Consider the following 18,447-nt stretch of genomic DNA (forward strand, 5'->3'; position numbering starts at 1 on the left):
CAAGATGAGGGGAGGGAGCAGAGCTGAACCTCCAGGTGCCACCTTGCAGCTGGCCCTCTGCACACCAGCCTGGAGGCACTTCCTAACACTTCTGTGTGCGCTTTCTCAACAGGACAACGTGGATCTTGGTGAGCTGATGTTTTCCCTCTGCTACCTTCCCACTGCTGGCAGGCTGACCATCACTGTTATAAAAGCAAGGAATTTAAAGGCGATGGACATAACAGGAGCATCAGGTGGGACATTGTCTAACTCGAGCTTTCTCATGCAGTTCTTGTGTAGGATCTTATGAAGTTTCTGGTAAAGTAATAAACACATGGACTGTGGGACCAAACTACCTAGGTGTAAGCCTTGTTTTAGGCCAGGGGTGGGCAAACTTTTTGACTTGAGGGCCACAATGGGTTCTTAAACTGGACCGGAGGGCCGGAACAAAAGCATGGATGGAGTGTTTGTGTGAACTAATATAAATTCAAAGTAAACATCATTACATAAAAGGGTACGGTCTTTTTTTTTTTTTTTTTTAGTTTTATTCATTTCAAACTGGCTGGATCCAGCCCGCGGGCCGTAGTTTGCCCACGGCTGTTTTAGACTGAATAGCTGTGTGACCTTGGGCAAGTCCCTTAACCTCTCTGGGCTTCAGATTCCCCATCTGTAAAAGAATGGTAATAATAGTAACTGAGTCATTGGGTTATTATAAGATTACATGAGTTCCTTCATATAAAGTCACAAGAACATGCCTGGCACATACTAAATGCTACCTATCCTCATATTATTATTCTCTCTTAAGTCTTCTTCACCATAATTGTGAATGAGGCCCACAATTTACATATGATGATATAGCTTATCTAATTGAGTCTTTCCTCAGTATAAGCAATTACCATCTCAAGCTTACTGAAGATTGAAGAATCCTATCCTATATAATAAAAGGCTAACATGCAAATCGACTGAACGGTGGAATGACTGGTCACTATGATGCACACTGATCACCAGAGGGCAGACTCTCAACACAGGAGCTGCCTCTGGTGGTCAGTGTGCTCCCAAAGGGGGAGCGCCACTCAGCAGTAAGTCCTGAGCTGGGCTTATGACTGGCAAGCGCAGCGGCAGTGGCCGAAGCCTCTCCCACCTCTGTGGCAGTGCCAAGGATATCCGACTAAGGGCTTAGGCCCCTTCCTGCAGGCCTAAGCCATCAGTCAAACATCCCCCGAGGGCTCCCAGACTGCGAGAGGGCGCAGGCTGGGCTGAAGGAACCCCCCCTCCCCCAGCCTGGTGCACGAATTTCGTGCACTGGACCTCTAGTATGCTTATAAAAGGCTCATTAGTGAACTATGCAGTTTTTGTTTTTCCAGGGAATCAATCATGTAGCTTAACTTCTAAACCAGGGGTGGGCAAACTTTTTGACTCGAGGGCCACAATGGGTTCTTAAACTGGACCGGAGGGCCGGAACAAAAGCATGGATGGAGTGTTAGTGTGAACTAATATAAATTCAAAGTAAACATCATTACATAAAAGGGTACGGTCTTTTCTTTTTTAGTTTTATTCATTTCAAACGGGCCGGATCCGGCCCATGGGCCGTAGTTTGCCCACGGCTGTTCTAAACCCTAAAAAACAAGCCGCGCATGCAGTTCCTAACATACAAAATCACAAGCAACCTTTGCAGGGATTCCTAAAATGTGGTCATAAATACCCCGTCCACCAGCTGTTGGCCACTGAAATCAAAGGACATCAGATTTAACACATTCCGCTTCCTATACTCCAGGGCTTTTCCCAGCAGAAAAAAGATGGGGTCCCTCCCGGCTCTCACAGTCCCTCTTGGCCAGTGTATGGGAGTCAGGGCAGCACACTGTTATGCAGATGAAGGGACACAAGCTCCCCACTGAGCAGGAGGGCAGTGAGGTGGAACCAGGCAAGTCCCCCCTGCGGCAGAGACCAGCCTTGTCACCTGTCACCCCCTCCCAGCGTGCACCCCAAGCCAGCCTGTGTCCTCTCTCCCTGACGTGCTGAACTGTTTTGCCCTTTGCAACCCAACGGCAGGCAGCTCTGAGGGCTCAAGGCCCCTGCACTCAGGGAATCAAACCCCTAAACTCCTCTCGTCCCCTAGGAATTCAGCCCCTCCCTTTCCCAAAGACCTGATGTTTAGGAAAACATTGTCTGAGTGGCTGCGTCCAGCCCACAGCCCTTTCTCCACACCTTGAAGGTGCCTTTGCGTTTCTCTTCCTGTCACAGCCAGGCAGGTCTGAGTTCTTCCTGGAACGGTTTCTCATCTGGTAACATGTTTTTTCACACTATTTTTAAATTCTATGTATTTTTGAGGAAACCGGGTCCTGTGCTTTTTTGTGAATGAGTGACTTACTTATGCTCACTCTAGTCCAGCCGTGGGCAAACTACGGCCTGCGTGCCGGATCCGGCCCGTTTGAAATGAATAAAACAAACAAAAAAAAAGACCGTACCCTTTTATGTAATGATGTTTACTTTGAATTTATATGAGTTCACACAAACACTCCATCCATGCTTTTGTTCCGGCCCTCCGGTCCAGTTTAAGAACCCACTGTGGCCCTCGAGTCAAAACGTTTGCCCACCCCTGCCACTGCCTAGGCATGGTTTTAGTGAAACTCCTCAAGCTCCAGTCCGCAGGCAGGGAAAGCACACACGCTCCGTGAAGCCCCACAGTGAGGAGGCTGCTGGCCTGCATCCGCATCTGTCCTCACAGACCCCTGCTTCTCGTGGTCTCCACAGATCCCTACGTGAAAGTCTCCATGATGTGTGACGGCAGGCGGCTGAAGAAGAGGAAAACGTCCACCAAGAGGAACACCCTGAATCCTGTTTACAACGAAGCCATAGTCTTTGACGTCCCCCCCGAGAGCATTGACCAAATCCACTTGTCCATAGCGGTCATGGACTACGACCGGTGAGATACCTGGGACTCTCTCAGGGCAGGTCCGCTGTGTCCAGGGCAAGGAGGGCAGGGGGGCGGGGGTAGCCCAGCTTCTTAGCTGGTCCCCGGGCAGCAGGAGATGAAGCAAGAGAGCAGCACGTGGAAAGGTGACTGACAAGGAGTCCGAACCACGCTGTCGAGTCAGGTTATGAAAGTGCCTCTTAGCAACCCCATTCTTTCCTTCCCCTTTTTGAAAACCTTTCTCCTTCTCCATCCTCCTCTACCCCCACCTCTTCCCCACTGCATCCCCGAGAACCTCAGCTTGGAGAACTGTGGCCCCAGAGGTCCAGTCATCTCTCGGGGTCCTGCCTGGCCTGCAGGGAAAGCTCCCACTCAGAGCAGCAGGGTGATTGCTTTAGCCAGACCCTCAACATTTCCGAATACATAACTTCGTTATTTTTTCCCTTCTCCCGATGTGTTCAATAAAGATCATTTCCATCCACTTAAGTCTGAAAGCAAACACAGAAATGTTCCCTTGAAAATGCTAGCATCAGTATGGATGACAGGGCACATTAAAATGTATAAGATGCTCGACTTTCTAATTAATACAGCACAGAAAAGATATTTATAGCCTACATTGTAGCCAATTGTGTATTTAAAGGACAGATTTGAAAAAACAGTCACTTTAATATGCAAAGAAAGCACCCATAGGGAATTATATATGTTAAACCAGTCATTAGACTGAAATGAAAAGTCTCTTTTTAATTGGAAACCTCCCACGTGGTCCGGGTACAATTATGAAAAAAAAGTCACTCTGACTTCTAATACAATGTTCCAAATACTGATTGTAGCTAAACTGTTGCAACAGACCCCTGAAACGTCAGCAGAGCAGCCCCAGCGCCCTGAGCGCTCCCTCCAGCAGATGCCTGGGGGAGCATAACCTCTTCCAACCCAGGGCACACGGGTGGCTGAGCTGCCCTGGTGTGCCAGCCCACGCTGGACAGGAGACCCCCTCCTGCCTCCTCTGGATGACACACAACCCCAGGAGTGTCAGGCCACAGGAGGGGACATTGCCCATGAGCCTGGAAAGCTAGGCCAGCATTTTTCAAGCTATTGCCAAGTTTCCCGCATCGACAAATCTGATTATGTGAGCTCTGCTTCAGTTTAATTCTCAGTAAACTCATGAATCTGGCCTGGAAAAATCCATGGCAGAATTCACGGAGCTTGTGCATGCAACCGATTTTAATGAGCATAAACTCAAATACCCTTTCCCACCTCGTCTCCCCCTTATGCCCTACACAGATAGAGAGAATAGTCATCTTCGCAGAAAGAAAAAAGGAGAGAAAATCTGATGTGTTTGGATACCAAAGAGTTAAAGGATGGGCCATGTCATTCTAGTTGTGCCAAGGATTTCTCACCAAAATCTGCGAAGGACAAAAAAAAGGGGCCATGGCAGGGACCTATGCAGGGAATGTTTCAGAAATATTAGCCCTTCAGGTTAAAGAGCTGAGGATGTTTTTACAGTAGGGAAATCAAATCGGGTCAAAGAAGCAATGCTGGGTTTGGAAGGAAGGAGGAAAGAGCATGAGAATGCGTGCTCTCTAAAGAGAAGGGAAGCAGAGAGACCCAGGAGCAGGGAAGTGTTTGTCCTCAGCTCTGCCCTCGCTGTGAGCTCAAGACTATGGCTGCCACACACAGAGCTGCCTCCTTATCGGCACTTGGTTGCCTCTTGCAGGAATCTAAGCAGCTGTTATTGCAAGAAACTCCATCCAGGTGGCCCCTTTCATGACATGGATTTGGAGGCCTGGAGGCATGCTAAGGGGTGGCATCCTTAGCGTGCCTCAGGGAGCCCCTCAAACATGGAGTTCTTGGGAACAAGCTAAGCCATGCTACGTAACACGCTCATGCTACAAAAGCCTCGGTGTGGAAGGGCCAGACTGCTCTTCCTCTCTGTGCCACTGAGTACGATAATGGGTCCCAAGTCCTGTTCTCTGTTCAACTTGGCATTGAATTTTAAATTAGGAAATGAACCACTCTTCCCCTATTTCCCTTATTGGTTTAATTGAGTAGCTATTATTCTCATATACCAAATTTTTAAGAAAAATCTATTGTGGGCTGTTTTCACAGTATAGGTCACAATGAGATCATCGGCGTGTGTCAAGTAGGCAACACAGCTGAGAGGCTGGGCAGAGACCACTGGAGTGAAATGTTGTCCTACCCTCGGAAGCCCATCGCACACTGGCATTCCCTGGTGGAGGTAAGACCCGACCCCCGATGCTCCACTTTATGGAAGAATAAATGCTTGACTGTTGAAATGGAGGAGCCACCAAAAATGTGAGTGTACATTTCCGGGGATGTTAGAATTGCATTCAGTCCGAGGGTGGGTCTGTGATCCCCACCAGCCTGGGGATTTTGAGCAAAGGCCAGGGATCATCCCTCCCTTTGATTGTTTTTTAAAAAAGGTCAAGATTCTCTGAGTCTGTTTAATGGCTTTGGGTTGACAGTTGAAGGACATCTGCAGGATCTGGTGAGGGTGGCGTTTTTAGGCCATCCTACGTGACTTAGGCCTGGTGCCAGAAAGAACCTGAGACGGGAAGAGAGGAGGTCTGGATACTGGGACTGACTCTAGCATGAACTTGTGATTCTGGACAAGTTGGTCAGTATCAGATTCAACTACATAAGATAAAAAACCAAAAAACAACAAACCACAAAACAGCAAGTGAAATGAACATTTATGTATGTCTTACATAAGTAAGGTCCAGAGGAAGGCAGTCCTGGTTGTTACAGGGTTTCTGAGGTCCACTAGACTTCCATCTTTCTACCTCATTGACCTAGAGTGGCTTTTTTTTTTTTTTTTTTGATGTCACCTCATTGCTCAATATGGCTGCTAAGCTCCAGCCATCACATATCTTATAGGCCATAGAAAGGTGACCAAAAGCATACACATTCCTTTTCCTAGGATTTTCTGTGATGTGTCATGCAACACTGGTACTTACAATTAACTTAGTTACAGAACTTAGTCATGGACAGGTGTGGGGAATGTATTCTTTTTGTTGGGTGGAAATGTGCCCAACTGAAAACAGGGTTTTGTTTGCAAGAAAGAAGAGGTCAGTGGGTACCTAGAAGCAATGGGCCACCATCCTGCCTCTCTTAGACCCTCATTCATTCTCTCACTCCCCCATCATTTCCTTCTCATTTATTCTCTTCCCCCACCTGGCCTGGGGACAAAGGGACAGTCTCCCTTTGTTGGAGATGGTGCCGGAGGGAGGAGAGCAGGGCAGGATTTGTGAATTGATTCTAAGCTTCGGGGTACCAGGTCCTCCTTGGGCCCCCAGTTCGCAGGTCCCTGAGGACACATCTGCCCCTGGGCCATCGAAGCCAGACTCTTTCTTTCCTGGACTCAAAATTAATGTTCATCTTTGCTCATTGCCACATTCTCTTATTTATTTACTAACCCCTTCTCTCAGAAATAAATTGCATTCACTAGGTAGCATTTCTGAGAGTCAAATGCCATATTAGGTACTGATAGTAGATGTGAATAAGAAACCATCCATTCCTTCCCTTGAAGAGCTTACACATCTTAAGAGACAGAATACGGTGTGTACACTCGTCATTAAAGGCACATTCATGATCATTGGCACCCACACCCAGTGCTACCGAGCACGAAGCAGGGAAGTGTTTGTCCAGCTTAGATGTGATTGTCCAGGAAGCATTTCCTCCTCCAGCTCCTGGTAACTGAAGGGAACTGAGCCCTTTGGAACGGGGACACCAGGGAGCCTGAGTTTGGGGCAGAGAACTTCTCTTACTCGCCCAGCGCAGACAGCTCTGCCCCCTGCAGAGCCATCCTGAGAGGCCTCGCTGGGTGTGGGCTCTGCTGTTGTTGACAGCCAGGTTGGTCTGGTTGAAGTAAACGTGCAGGCAGCTGCAGAGAGGCAGAGCAGCCCCCACCTGGCCTGGGGACAAAGGGACAGTCTCCCTTTGTTGGAGATGGTGCCGGAGGGAGGAGAGCAGGGCAGGATTTGTGAATTGATTCTAAGCTTCGGGGTGCCAGGTCCTCCTTGGGCCCCCAGTTCACAGGTCCCTGAGGACACATCTGCCCCTGGGCCATCGAAGCCAGACTCTTTTTTTCCTGGACTCAAAATTAATCCCTAAGGGAGACCCTTAGGCCCCATGATGCTGGAGAAATAGCGGGAGGGCTGTGCTGACCGCCTGCACCTCACTCCTCGCTCCTGTAGTTCCTGGTGCGAGTCTCAAAGGCTTCCACTAGGGGCTCATTAAATCGCGCCTGGTGCTAGCAGTGGCCAGCGGCCCTTAGAGGAGTCACAATAGACGTTTGCACCCTTGTGAGTCACTGCTGACTTCAGTGCTTATTTGTAATCTGGCGTGTCAAAGAGTGTCAGAGCCCTCTGCTTCTCGAGACACAGGACATGGGGAAGGATAAGGACGAGGGGTGTGGCGTGGGGGTGCGACGCAAGCCCTGATCCAGTGTACAAGCCAGGGACCTTGCCAGGAGATAACCGAGTGGCGCGCGTACACAAGGGGGCGTGCAGACAGCGGACCTCGGAGGCTTCCTGCCCGGCCAAGGAAAAGACGCTGCACGACTCTGGCCACCTGGGAGATGCTCCTGAAACCCTCAGCACCTGGCTCTTTGCAGATCTGTGTCTGATGGTTATGTAAGTGAGAAATACATGTTTCAGGGTTAACCCACTGAATCTTGGAAATCGATCATTCCAGCAGCTAGAATAACTTCGGCTCATACGATGGTCGTTCTCAACCGTTGCAGCAGAACCTAAGGCATGAAACGCCTGGGCCCCTCCAATGAAGGGCAAGCCGAGGAGGCTGGCCCTGCCCCGTGGCTTCCTGACTCTTTGAAGTTCATGCTCAGAACTCCAGATCCATCCTTAGAGGGGAGGCAATACTTTTCCCTTTAAAAATAAATGTGCAGAATTGGGGCACTGGTACCAGGGGAGATGAAGAGCGGTATCGGGGCGGTCACTGCCCTTCGCCCACAGCCGTGAGGATGGAGGAGGCTGCGGGCAGGCGGTGGGAAGCCCACACTTTGGGGTTGGATGGACCTAGATCCAAGCCCGGGGGCTGCCACTCTCAAGTTGTTTTTCTCTTTCTGAATCTGAGTTTCCTCATCCGTAAAGTGGCCGTCACAGAGCCTATCTCACAGGGTGGTGGTGAGGAGTAAAACACCTAATCTGTGTGAAGCACCATGGCTGGCACATAATACATGCTCAGTAAAGTCCTCGCTTGTCATTGTGTCCCACACTCCGAGCGACTGCACTGTGTCCTCATGTGACTGTCACACGAAGACATATCATCCCTAATGTGTGTCACGGAGGATCACAGGAAGTCTGGGCACCCCTGTCCCCTGCGCCCCGGGAGCCATCACCTCAGATTGGGGGAAGGTGTCATTTGCAGCTTTGCCGGGCATAGACACGTGTATCAGTTCTTCTCCTTTCTTCCTCAGCCTTCATGAAAAGTTGCTATTACACCCTCTTCCTTTAAATGTCTGCTTTAAAACAAAAATAGTAGTGAGGTCGCAGGTCTCGTGCGCGCACGTTTGTGTGTGTGTGTGTGTGTGTGTGTGTGTAAGCATGTGTGTTTGAGAGAGAGAAAAGGGAAAGAGAATATGGGGTAGTTAGGATTTGGTGCGAAGGGAGGGTGGCCTGGCAGAAGCTCTTCACTGCTGGGGGCCGAGGGACCAGGTTAGGACTGAACCCCGAGCCTGCAGAGATCTGGCAGCCGCCCGGGGCTGCATCCAGCATGCCTGACCTTGCCAGGGCAGGTGGCAGATGGAGCCTTCAAAGCCAGTGAGTTGAGAAATCCGTTTCTCTCCCAGGGTCTCTGGACAGCTTCACCGCACACTCAAAGGTCAGCCAGCCCGCTCCCTTTCTGCCCAGATGTCAGAGGCCTGGGACGCGGCATGGCTCCCCCAGAGCAGGCTGCTGGCACCTGGGGACAGGAGTGTCCCCTCTGTGGGGCCTCAGGAGATGACAGAACTCTCAGGGCTCCCACCACAGAACCCCCTCTGCCATGTACCCAAGATGCCTCCTGGCCACATCCCAGCACCTGGCCCACCTCCTGGGTGTGGAGTTGACCTACCTCACAATCCCCAGAGAGAATCATAGAAATGGTTCCAGGTTTTCATCGCTTCCATGTGTAGTGCTATATGCACCTTCTCCATTAACAAGACACAAACCTGGTTTGATGGGAAGATACTGTTTGGTTAAATCGAATTTTGCTTTTCTAAGAGAGACAAAGACAGAGGCTCTAACCGGAATTCACAGTGAAGATCAGCAGCGTTGTCCTGACTGGCAGAGGTGCGAGATTCTAAGCCAGTGATGGTGAACCTATGACACGCGTGTCAGAGGTGACACGCGAACTCATTTTTTTGGTTGATTTTTCTTTGTTAAATGGCATTTAAATATATAAAATAAATAGCAAAAATATAAGTCTTTGTTTTACTATGGTTGCAAATATCAAAAAATTTCTATATGTGACACGGCACCAGAGTTAAGTTAGGGTTTTTCAAAATGCTGACACGCCGAGCTCAAAAGGTTCGCCATCACTATCTAAGCCAAAGCCCCACTCGGGCGGCCCAGGTGTGGAGAAGGCCCTGTCTCCAAGCCCAGCCTTTGCTATGGGTGTGCAGCTAGTCTGGCCTGCCGGGACCGCCCCAGGGAGCCCGGTGCCCCCCGGAACTCAGGGTTCTACAATTCCCAGCATAACGAGGGGGCAGGCATGGCCCCGTGAACCCTGGCAGGCAGAGTCCTCATCGACCACCCTCTGCCTTGTTCAGGGTGTGAACTTAGAGCTGTAGAACTAAAGCCAATGGCAGCTCCACAGACGCAACAGAAAGTTTCACGACTAGGCCCTTTACACCAGGTTCCCAGCAGAGCCCACCTTCCCAGGAGAAAGCATCTGGTTGCCCAGGTTGGGTTCTGTGCCCACCTGGTCCAGGTCGCCGCAGGTCATGGAAATGTGATGGGGCGCTCACCCCAGCAGGAATATGGGAAGGAGACTTCCTGAGGTGGGCCCCGACAGACAGAGTGATTGACAGATGTGAACAGGACTGGTCCCCAAAGATGGTGAAGCGAGGGAGTCAGAGGCTTTAGCACTCTGGGGAAGTTGTCATTCACCACAGATTAGGGAACAGGAGTGATTCTCCAGAAAGAGGGTGGGTGACCAGGACACCCCAAGCAAATCAGGTTCCCATCAAAGGGGTTATGCAGTGGTTCTCAACCTTCTGGCCCTTTAAATACAGTTACTCATGTTGTGACTCAACCATAAAATTATTTTTGTTGCTACTTCATAACTGTAATGTTGCTACTGTTATGAATCAAATATCTGATATGCAGGATGGTCTTAGGCGACCCCTGTGAAAGGGTCGTTCAACCGGCAAAGGGGTCACGACCCACAGGTTGAGAACCGCTGGGTTAGGGGGTGTTGCTGGGTTTGGAGGTGTTGTGGGACTTAGGTCCTGATAAGAATTAGACCAGTAGGGAAGGAAACTGAGACAGAAAAATTGTTTTGAAACAGCGTGGCCTAAGGCTCTGTTCCTTCTCTCTCCCTGTTTCAGGGGAAACTTTAGGAAGTGCTGCCCCTCAGCAAGCAGGGGTACTTGAGGTGCCCCGCGGCACCCAGCTTGCCGGTCTTTGGAAACCCCATGAACTCCACTCCCTGTTAGTAGGCAGTGAGAGGCTGGTGATCACATGCTTTGCCCACGTAAGGCCTGGCTCAAGACCTGCGCATAAGCCTGCGTGGGTGTCAGGGGATAGTAACGGAGGAGATGAGTAGTGGGTACACGGAGGCCCTGTGTCATCACACCATCTCCCCCACGTTGTGACATGCATCCCAGGCGTGGTCCAGCAGAATGTCCCAGTGTCTCAGAGAACAAAACATTTGTTCTGGATGGAAACTGAGAGAACAAAACATGTTATAAAGTCCATTAGAATAGTGCAAGAAAATGTTAAGTTCCTTCATCTAAAACAGGTACCCTTCCTGGTAAGAAACAGGAAAGGAAAAAAATAAACTGGGTCTTGCTCATTACTGTTTTTCAGTCATTTCCCGGTCTTATCAGTCTCTTTGGGGTAAATAGTCAATCCAATGTAACATTCGGTTTCCCACCTACAACTGTTTTCCTTCTTCCTAGCGGTTTCCTCCCTCCTTCCTCCTTCCCCCGCTGGTGTCTTGGTGCAGGAAGCGCAAAGCTGGCGGCAGGCGGTGGTCTGGGTGCTTGGGCGTGTTGTCCTGCTTGTCACTGTCACCCCCGGAGCTGATGAGAATCCCTGTAGATGTGATGTGCACTGTCTCGCCATCAGCCAAAGAAGGAGACTGCTTCCCGGGAGCCCAGCCCACTTTGAGGATGACCAGGCCCCACCTGAGCTGTTCATGGCCCTGCAGATCTCATCGGATGCCTGGCCCAGAGGTCTTTGCAGCCCTTAGCACAGGGTCATTTCCCCGCTTGCTAGAACCCTCCCAAAACCCTGTCACCAGTACTGTCACCTCCTTCCACACCCTCGGGGCACGCAAGGACACATGGGAACTGCGGGAGACTCGGTGCCATCACAGGTGCCCTCGTCATGCCCGTGCCTGGTCATTTCTGTATTGTTCCTCTAGCCCAGCCGTGGACAAACTACGGCCCGCGGGCCGGATCCGGCCCGTTTGAAATGAATAAAACTATTGAAAAAAAAAGACCGTACCCTTTTATGTAATGATGTTTACTTTGAATTTATATTAGTTCACACAAACACTCCATCCATGCTTTTGTTCTGGCCCTCCAGTCCAGTTTAAGAACCCATTGTAGCCCTCGAGTCAAAAAGTTTGCCCACCCCTGCTCTAGCCTCTTGTTGGCACAGAGCTACATCCGCTTTCTGCTTCCTCCTCAATCCACCTGAAACCTGGGATTTCAAGCCTGAGAGGTGGAAGCCAGGACCTCCCATCAGAGCCTCTGTTCTTTCCCTCTCCCTATTTCTCCCACCAAAGGCTCTCTACTTCCTCCTCCCGACTATGGAAACTTTCTTTATATCCATAGCATGATTCCTCTCTCCCTATGCCTTCTGCTCAGATACCCAAGGTCTCCTCTCAACATCTAAAGGGAACACTTGGAATTTAGATGCGTCTCTTTTTGACAAGGCCTGGCTCTTGCTTCATGAGGGACTAGCTGATCGTTGACTGTAGGCTATTTGCCTTTGATATGCTGGATCATATGGCATTGATTAATTGCATGGAACAATATGATTTACAGGGAGTGGAAATACTGTCCCTATTACATAGATAATGAATTAGTATTTGATGAATGAGTGAATGAATGAGACATACAATGAAAGCAAGCGGGTTCCTTTGGTTCTGCAGTTCCACAACTCCCCACTTAGTGGATCCAAAGTAGAAGTCAGTTTGGGATGATGTGAAAGATATTGAGACTTGAATTTGCAGTCGGCTCTTCAAATGGAGATGGCCCTTCTCAGGCTCCAAGCTTGAGTTACCTTTTTTCCACTTAGGAGGAGGACATGCGAGGAGGTCCTTTGCTCCCTTGGGTCCCATGTGGGCCATCCGATGGTACTGGCTTTGCGTTCTGATTGCAGCTGAGAAATATTCAGGACGGTAACTGAGTCACCTTGTAAATCATGAAGCTTTCTCTGGAGCTTAAGTGGATGCCCAGGTTCTAGAGTACTTCAGCATCTTCCTTCATAAGAGACAGAAGAAACAGAAATGCCACAGAGACTCCTGTGGCGAGTGGCAGACCGTTGTAGCCTGAATGAGAACTGATCAGGAGGTGACAAGGATATTAGTCCACAAGTTGGCATTTCTCACCAGGGAAACATTTTAGCAGCAGTTTACACAAAATAATGATTCTCTCCACCTACATATGAAGACAAAAAAAGAGAAAAATAATGGAAAAGTATTGTTTGGACAAAATAGAGGACTTATAATTGATATTCCCCTCCCCTCCACGCACACATCAAAAAATAAGCTATTTTTATGGGTGGGATTTAGCATGGGGCAGTCTCCATAAATACCTGCAGGGCCACTGAAGCAAAACTGATTGCAAAGAACATAAAAATGTGCTACATGTTTGGGAATCTGAGAAGCATTAACAACCCCATTAGAATCTGTGCTAGTTAATTTCAGTGTCCAGAATGCAGTTTGGACAAGTAGGTTTCCAGCTGGTGGAAGGAATGGTCAGCAAACAAAGCCAAGAGCATTCCGATTTCCCAAGTAAGTCTTCTTTCTTATATTGAATGATCTGTACAAAAAAGGATGCTAAACATTTTCTTCTCTTCAGCTGGAATACAAAACCAGCGACTCTTCCTGAGGTCTATGGAGATAGTAACCACACACAACATGCGGGTAAACATTGAGGGTATAAAAGAGAATGTGTTGGGAAATAACATCACTGCCCAAACAGAAAGACAACTGCATTTGACTCTCCTCCCCTTCACAAATGACCTTGCCCAGCAGTCACTGCGCTGGACCGCTCCTGTGGCACACCTGGGTAGTAATTAAATAAGCAAGTGGCTAACCGTGGGCTGGAGCTTTCAGCAATCTCCGTCTCGAGGAACAGCATTCTGAAGTGGCCACTGTATGATGGGCCGGTGGGCCAATTCATCCCCCTAAAATAAATGAACTGGACTGGTTTATGTAAGCAGTATGTGGTGGGATTTCTCTTGCTGAAAACAGAAAATACCTTCTCAAACCATTCCCAAAGCTGCCATGAGATCAACCCTTCTATTTGCTCACCATGGTATGTCCAGACCTAACAAAGTATATGGCATATGAGGGACCGGCTATAAAGTTTTCCTAATGAAACAAATTACGATGTTTGGTTAATTAGCATATGAGTTGGAATAGCTTATGGTCAAAAGAAAGACCCTCTCTTTTTTAAATATGTTTGTATTGATTTCAGGGAGAGGGAGAGATAGGTAGAAACATCAATGACGAGAGAGAATCATTGATCGGCTGCCTCCTGCATGCCCCACACAGGGGATAGAGCTAGCAACCCGGGCATGTGCCCTGACTGGGAATTGAACCATGACCTCCTGGTTCATAGATCCGTGCTCAGCCACTGAGCCACACTGTCCAGGCCAGACTCTCTATCTTAATGACACACAAATAATGTTAAAAAATTAGAAAAATGCTTTCCTTTTGTATTTTATTTACCAAGGGGAATTCAAATCCTGCATGGACTTGAGGGAGCCCTGGGCAGCCCTCTGTCTTCTGTTGGCTCCCTGGGTTGAGAAAGACTCAGTTTCTAGGGGTGAAGATCAGCCACATGACTGTCCTTTCCCATGTACATGTCCTACCATGTCCTGCAATTCATTTGTTTAGAATCAAAATGAAAATCTATACTCATTTAAAAATGAGTTTTTAATATTTTAGCAACTTGAACCTTATCTTTCAATACTGTATTTATTATTTTTATTTATAAGCTAAAGCTCAATTGTATGGTAAAGTCTGTGATTAGCAGTGGTGGAATTGCATACTTCCCCCATTTTAAATAAAGTTGAGAATATGAATGTGATGACATTGATCATTGAAATTCTTGAAAATAAGGAAAGGACTTGGGGTGGTGCATACACAACACAATATATAGGTGATGTATTATAGAACTGGATCCCTGCAACCTGTGAACTTTTATTAACCAACTAGAGCCCCAGTGCATGAAATTTGTGCACTGGTAGTGTCCCTAGGCCTGGCCTGCGATCAGGGCTGATCTTCCCCAGCTGTCAGCAGCTGGCCCTGCCCCCCACCACTGGTCACCCTCTGTATGTGGAGCGACTGGCGGGGCGATCAGGGCCCCGCTCGCACCTGCCTTGGCCTTGTGCGGCCTGCATCCACCGCCACTGCCCCTAGTTTCCCATTCCCCATTGGGTGATCGGAGCCTGCAGGCTGGGGGCAGCTCCTACATTGAGCGTCTGCCCCCTGGTGGTGAGTGCACATCATAGCGACTGGTTGTTCTGTGGTCCAGTCAATTTGCATATTACCCTTCTATATATATAGATGTCACCCCACTACATTCAATAAAAAGTAAGGAAAGGGTGTCTCCAAAGCCAGGGAGCTTTACAGTCATTAAGCACTGACACAATGTGACCTGCACTCCTGGGATGTGCTGTGGGGAGTTGTGCTCAGACTGTCAGGAAGAGGCAGTTATAAACAGGAAACATGGTGCGATTTTTTTCCTGTGGAGCTGAGAGATCTAAATGGAGTATGCTTAAATATTATACATATTGATAGGAAGTATCCAGATTGAAAAGCTTTGCTTACAGGAAGGTTGTAAAACCAATCAAGGAAGCAGATGCCATGCAGAGGAATTCAGATCCACTAGATGTAAACAATGTAAACATTCTGGATTTTTCCGTCAATGCTAACGTCTATAACGTCTGTGCATCCAGACGGTGCATTCAGCTGGGTCTTGTCTGTTTCTCCCTCCCTGTTGGCTGGAGTCAGGGTCGCATGGAGGATAGAGCTGGATGGGAACAGTCAACTCCTGCTCCCGGGGGAAGATGGGCCTGGAGGCACTGGATGCAAAGGGGCTCACAGACCCATAACCAATATCTGGAGGCTGAGCATCTGGTGCTCATTCTAGAAGCTTCCATACAGAAATGGGATTGGGGGTGGCTCCTGTGGCAACAACTGTGGCCCCAGATCCAGCCTCTAACAAGGGACCCAAGAGTCAGGCAGGAGTCAGTAGGATTCTGGTGGTGGGGTGATGACAGAGGTCTTCATGGCAGACCTTGAGGTTTGAGGTCGATCCAAGCAGGACCCCAGCGTGGCAGGCTGGCTCTGCCTGGAGGTGGAGTTAGACTCACTTTGGCACGCAAGACCAAGGAATGGGTTGACAACCAAAGCCCTTGGCTGTGGAAAACTGTGTGACAGGACCCCGCAGCATGGCTGGCAGCCACAGGATTGCCGTCCGCTGTCACCTGGAGCCTGTAGTAGGGAAAGGTCCACACTATATTCCTAGGTGAGGGGCCAAGGCTGAGTGAATCTGATCTTTCACTTGCCTTTAAAATGTTATGTTCCTGCGCTAGCTGGTTTGGCTCAGGGGATAGAGCGTCAGCCTGCGGACTGAAGGGCCCTAGGTTTGATTCTGGTCAAGGGCACATGCCTATGTTGCGGGCTCGATCCCCCATGGGGGGCATGCAGGAGGCAGCCAATCAATGATTCTCTCTAATCATTAATGTTTCTATCTCTATTTCCTTCTCTTTTCCTCTCTGAAATCAATAAAAATATTTTTTAAAAAATGAAATAAAATGTTATGTTCCTGCCTGGCTGGTATGGCTTAGTGGTTGAGCGTTGACCTATGAACCAGAAGGTCACAGTTCGATTTCCAGTCAGGGCACATTCCCGGGTTGTGGGCTCGATCCCCAGTAGAGGGCCTGCAGGAGGAAGCAGCAATAATTCTCTGTCATCATTGATGACTCTATTTCTCTCTCCCTTCCTCTCTGAACTCAATAAAAATGTTTTTAAAATAAAATAAAATGTTATGTTCCTTAAAGTTGCAGAATGTCTACTCCCAGGATTAGCATTAATGGTTCTTATCCTGCCGCTTAAAAATAATATGACACTTGCATTGCTCTCCAAGTGTGGAACCAAAGTAGCATGTGAATGTGAGCTTACCTGGAGCAAAATCTTACACCAGGAGTAAGGATCCAGGGATCCTTGCAGAGAAGGAAATAGAGATGCAGAGAAACCCTCCACTCCCAGGATGAGGGGGAGTCAGGAACACCACGGGGCCCTGCAGAATCGAAGCTGTCACACACAGTGGCCATCTGCTCGCCCCAGTCCTACTCTCACACGCCCGTGGGCCCAAAAGAGTTAAGAGCAAAGGCCTTGAGAAGGCTGGGCTTTGTTACAGGGAAAAAGCTTTTAGCTCCAGCTGCTGCTGTCAGCGGAAATGCTTGAAAGCAAAAAAGGGAATAATTGGAAAGAAAAGGACTTTAGAATCCCATGGGCGTCTCCGAGGCCGCCTCAGCCCAGGTGTTGCTCTTCCTGCTTCAAGCCTGTGGTTCTCTGAAGCCTGCAGCTCAGATGGAGCTCCCTTTGCTGTCTTTGCAGGCTGTGTCTGAGTTCACGGGGGCCCAGCAGACTGCTCCACAGGGCAGGAGCTTCCTCAGGACAGGGATGGGCACAGAATTAATAACAGTGACAGCCCTGGAAATGCAGTCGTATATCATAGATGAGGTGGGTGGCTCTGAGCTTTATAAGAGTCCCTGAGCGGTTGCCGACGGACTGCTGTCACTTTTCGCTTAGTGCATCAGCTGCAAAGACCAGAAGGGGCCTCCGTGGTCCAGGAAATGATGGAGAACCAGGGTGATGAAAGAAGGGACAGATCTGGACCAGACTCAGGGCTTTACCCACCCAGAGAGGAGGGCTGGGAAGTTAAAGGCCGGGCCCCCTCCACTGTCACCTCCCCTCCATGATCAGAGAACATTGGGTGGCCTCTGTTTATAGTGCTCTGTGTTGCTCAATGGGATATGCCTGCTGAGTAGCTGTTGAGTGGGGTGGGGTGAGAGCTAGTATGAGGGGTTGTGGTTGAAGAAGCTGAAGGAAGAGTAGGTTTGGGAGAAGCAGAGTGGTGGAGGGCAGCCAGCGACAGGGGAAGGAGTTGGGTAGCTTGGGGGAGGTGGCCCGTAGGATAGCGAGATAAAAGACATTTAAAGATTTGTAGTCAGTTTTGCTGGCATGAGACAAGGTCACCTTCATAGCTCCAGGAAGTCTTCCATGGCATTAACATGGATATGAATTTGGATTATGTTATGAGAGCTTGCAGAGTCTGACTCCCAAACTGGAGGTCCCATGAAGGTTCTACATGATTCTATAGCCCATTTGTGCCGCATTCATGTTTTATAGGGAGGGAACCTACACAGCTCTGCCACTTAGAGCTGTGCGCTTGGCAAATCACCTAATCTCTCTGAGGATCATGAAGGAGGAATCCTTTATGAAATGGGGATGTTAATACCTAGTTTTATTTTTATTTTATTTTATTTTATTTTATTTATCTTTACCTGTGGATATTTTTCCATTAATTTTTAGAGCGAGTGGAAGGGAAAGGGAGAGACAGAAACATCGATGTGTGAGAGACACATTGATTGGTTGCCTCCTGCATGTAGCCTGACCAGGGCAGGGGATCGAGCCTACAACTGAAGTACCTCCCCTTGATGGGAATTGAGCCAGGAACCCTTCAGTCCGAGGGCCAATGCTCTAAACGCTGAGCAAACACGGCCATAGTCAGTACCTCATTTTAAGTACCTGTGTGATTAAATGATACAACCTATTTCAGCGGTTCTCAACCTGTGGGTCGCTGCCCCTTTGGGAGTCGAACAACCCTTTCACAGGGGTTGCCTAAGACCATCGGAAAACACCTATATAATTACATACTGTTTTTGTGATTAATCACTATGTTTCAATTATGTTCAATTTGTAACAATGAAATTGAGGGTCACCACAACATGAGGAACTGTATTAAAGGGTCGCGGCATTAGGAAGGTTGAGAACCACTGACCTATATGAAAGCACCTAGCACAGTGTCTGGCAGTGACAGGTGCTCCCCGAGTGTTGAACAAGGA

General features: G+C 48.8%; 1 protein-coding gene across 2 annotated transcripts in view; it reads left to right on the forward strand.

The window, feature by feature from the left end:
• SYT9 (synaptotagmin 9) overlaps positions 1-18,447 on the forward strand; it is a 171,553-nt gene that overhangs the window by 127,242 nt on the left and 25,864 nt on the right. The window contains exons 4-6 of one of the 2 annotated variants that reach the window (XM_059708778.1): positions 113-233; positions 2,731-2,902; positions 5,002-5,117. In XM_059708778.1, the coding sequence (XP_059564761.1) occupies positions 113-233; positions 2,731-2,902; positions 5,002-5,011 (303 nt within the window). In that variant the 3' untranslated portion in view covers positions 5,012-5,117. Of the gene's footprint in view, positions 1-112; positions 234-2,730; positions 2,903-4,996; positions 5,127-18,447 lie in introns of those variants that run through there. The other variant, XM_059708777.1, reaches the window with a different exon arrangement.

The sequence above is a fragment of the Myotis daubentonii genome, chromosome 9 (assembly GCF_963259705.1).
Source record: "Myotis daubentonii chromosome 9, mMyoDau2.1, whole genome shotgun sequence".
Lineage (NCBI taxonomy): Eukaryota > Metazoa > Chordata > Mammalia > Chiroptera > Vespertilionidae > Myotis > Myotis daubentonii.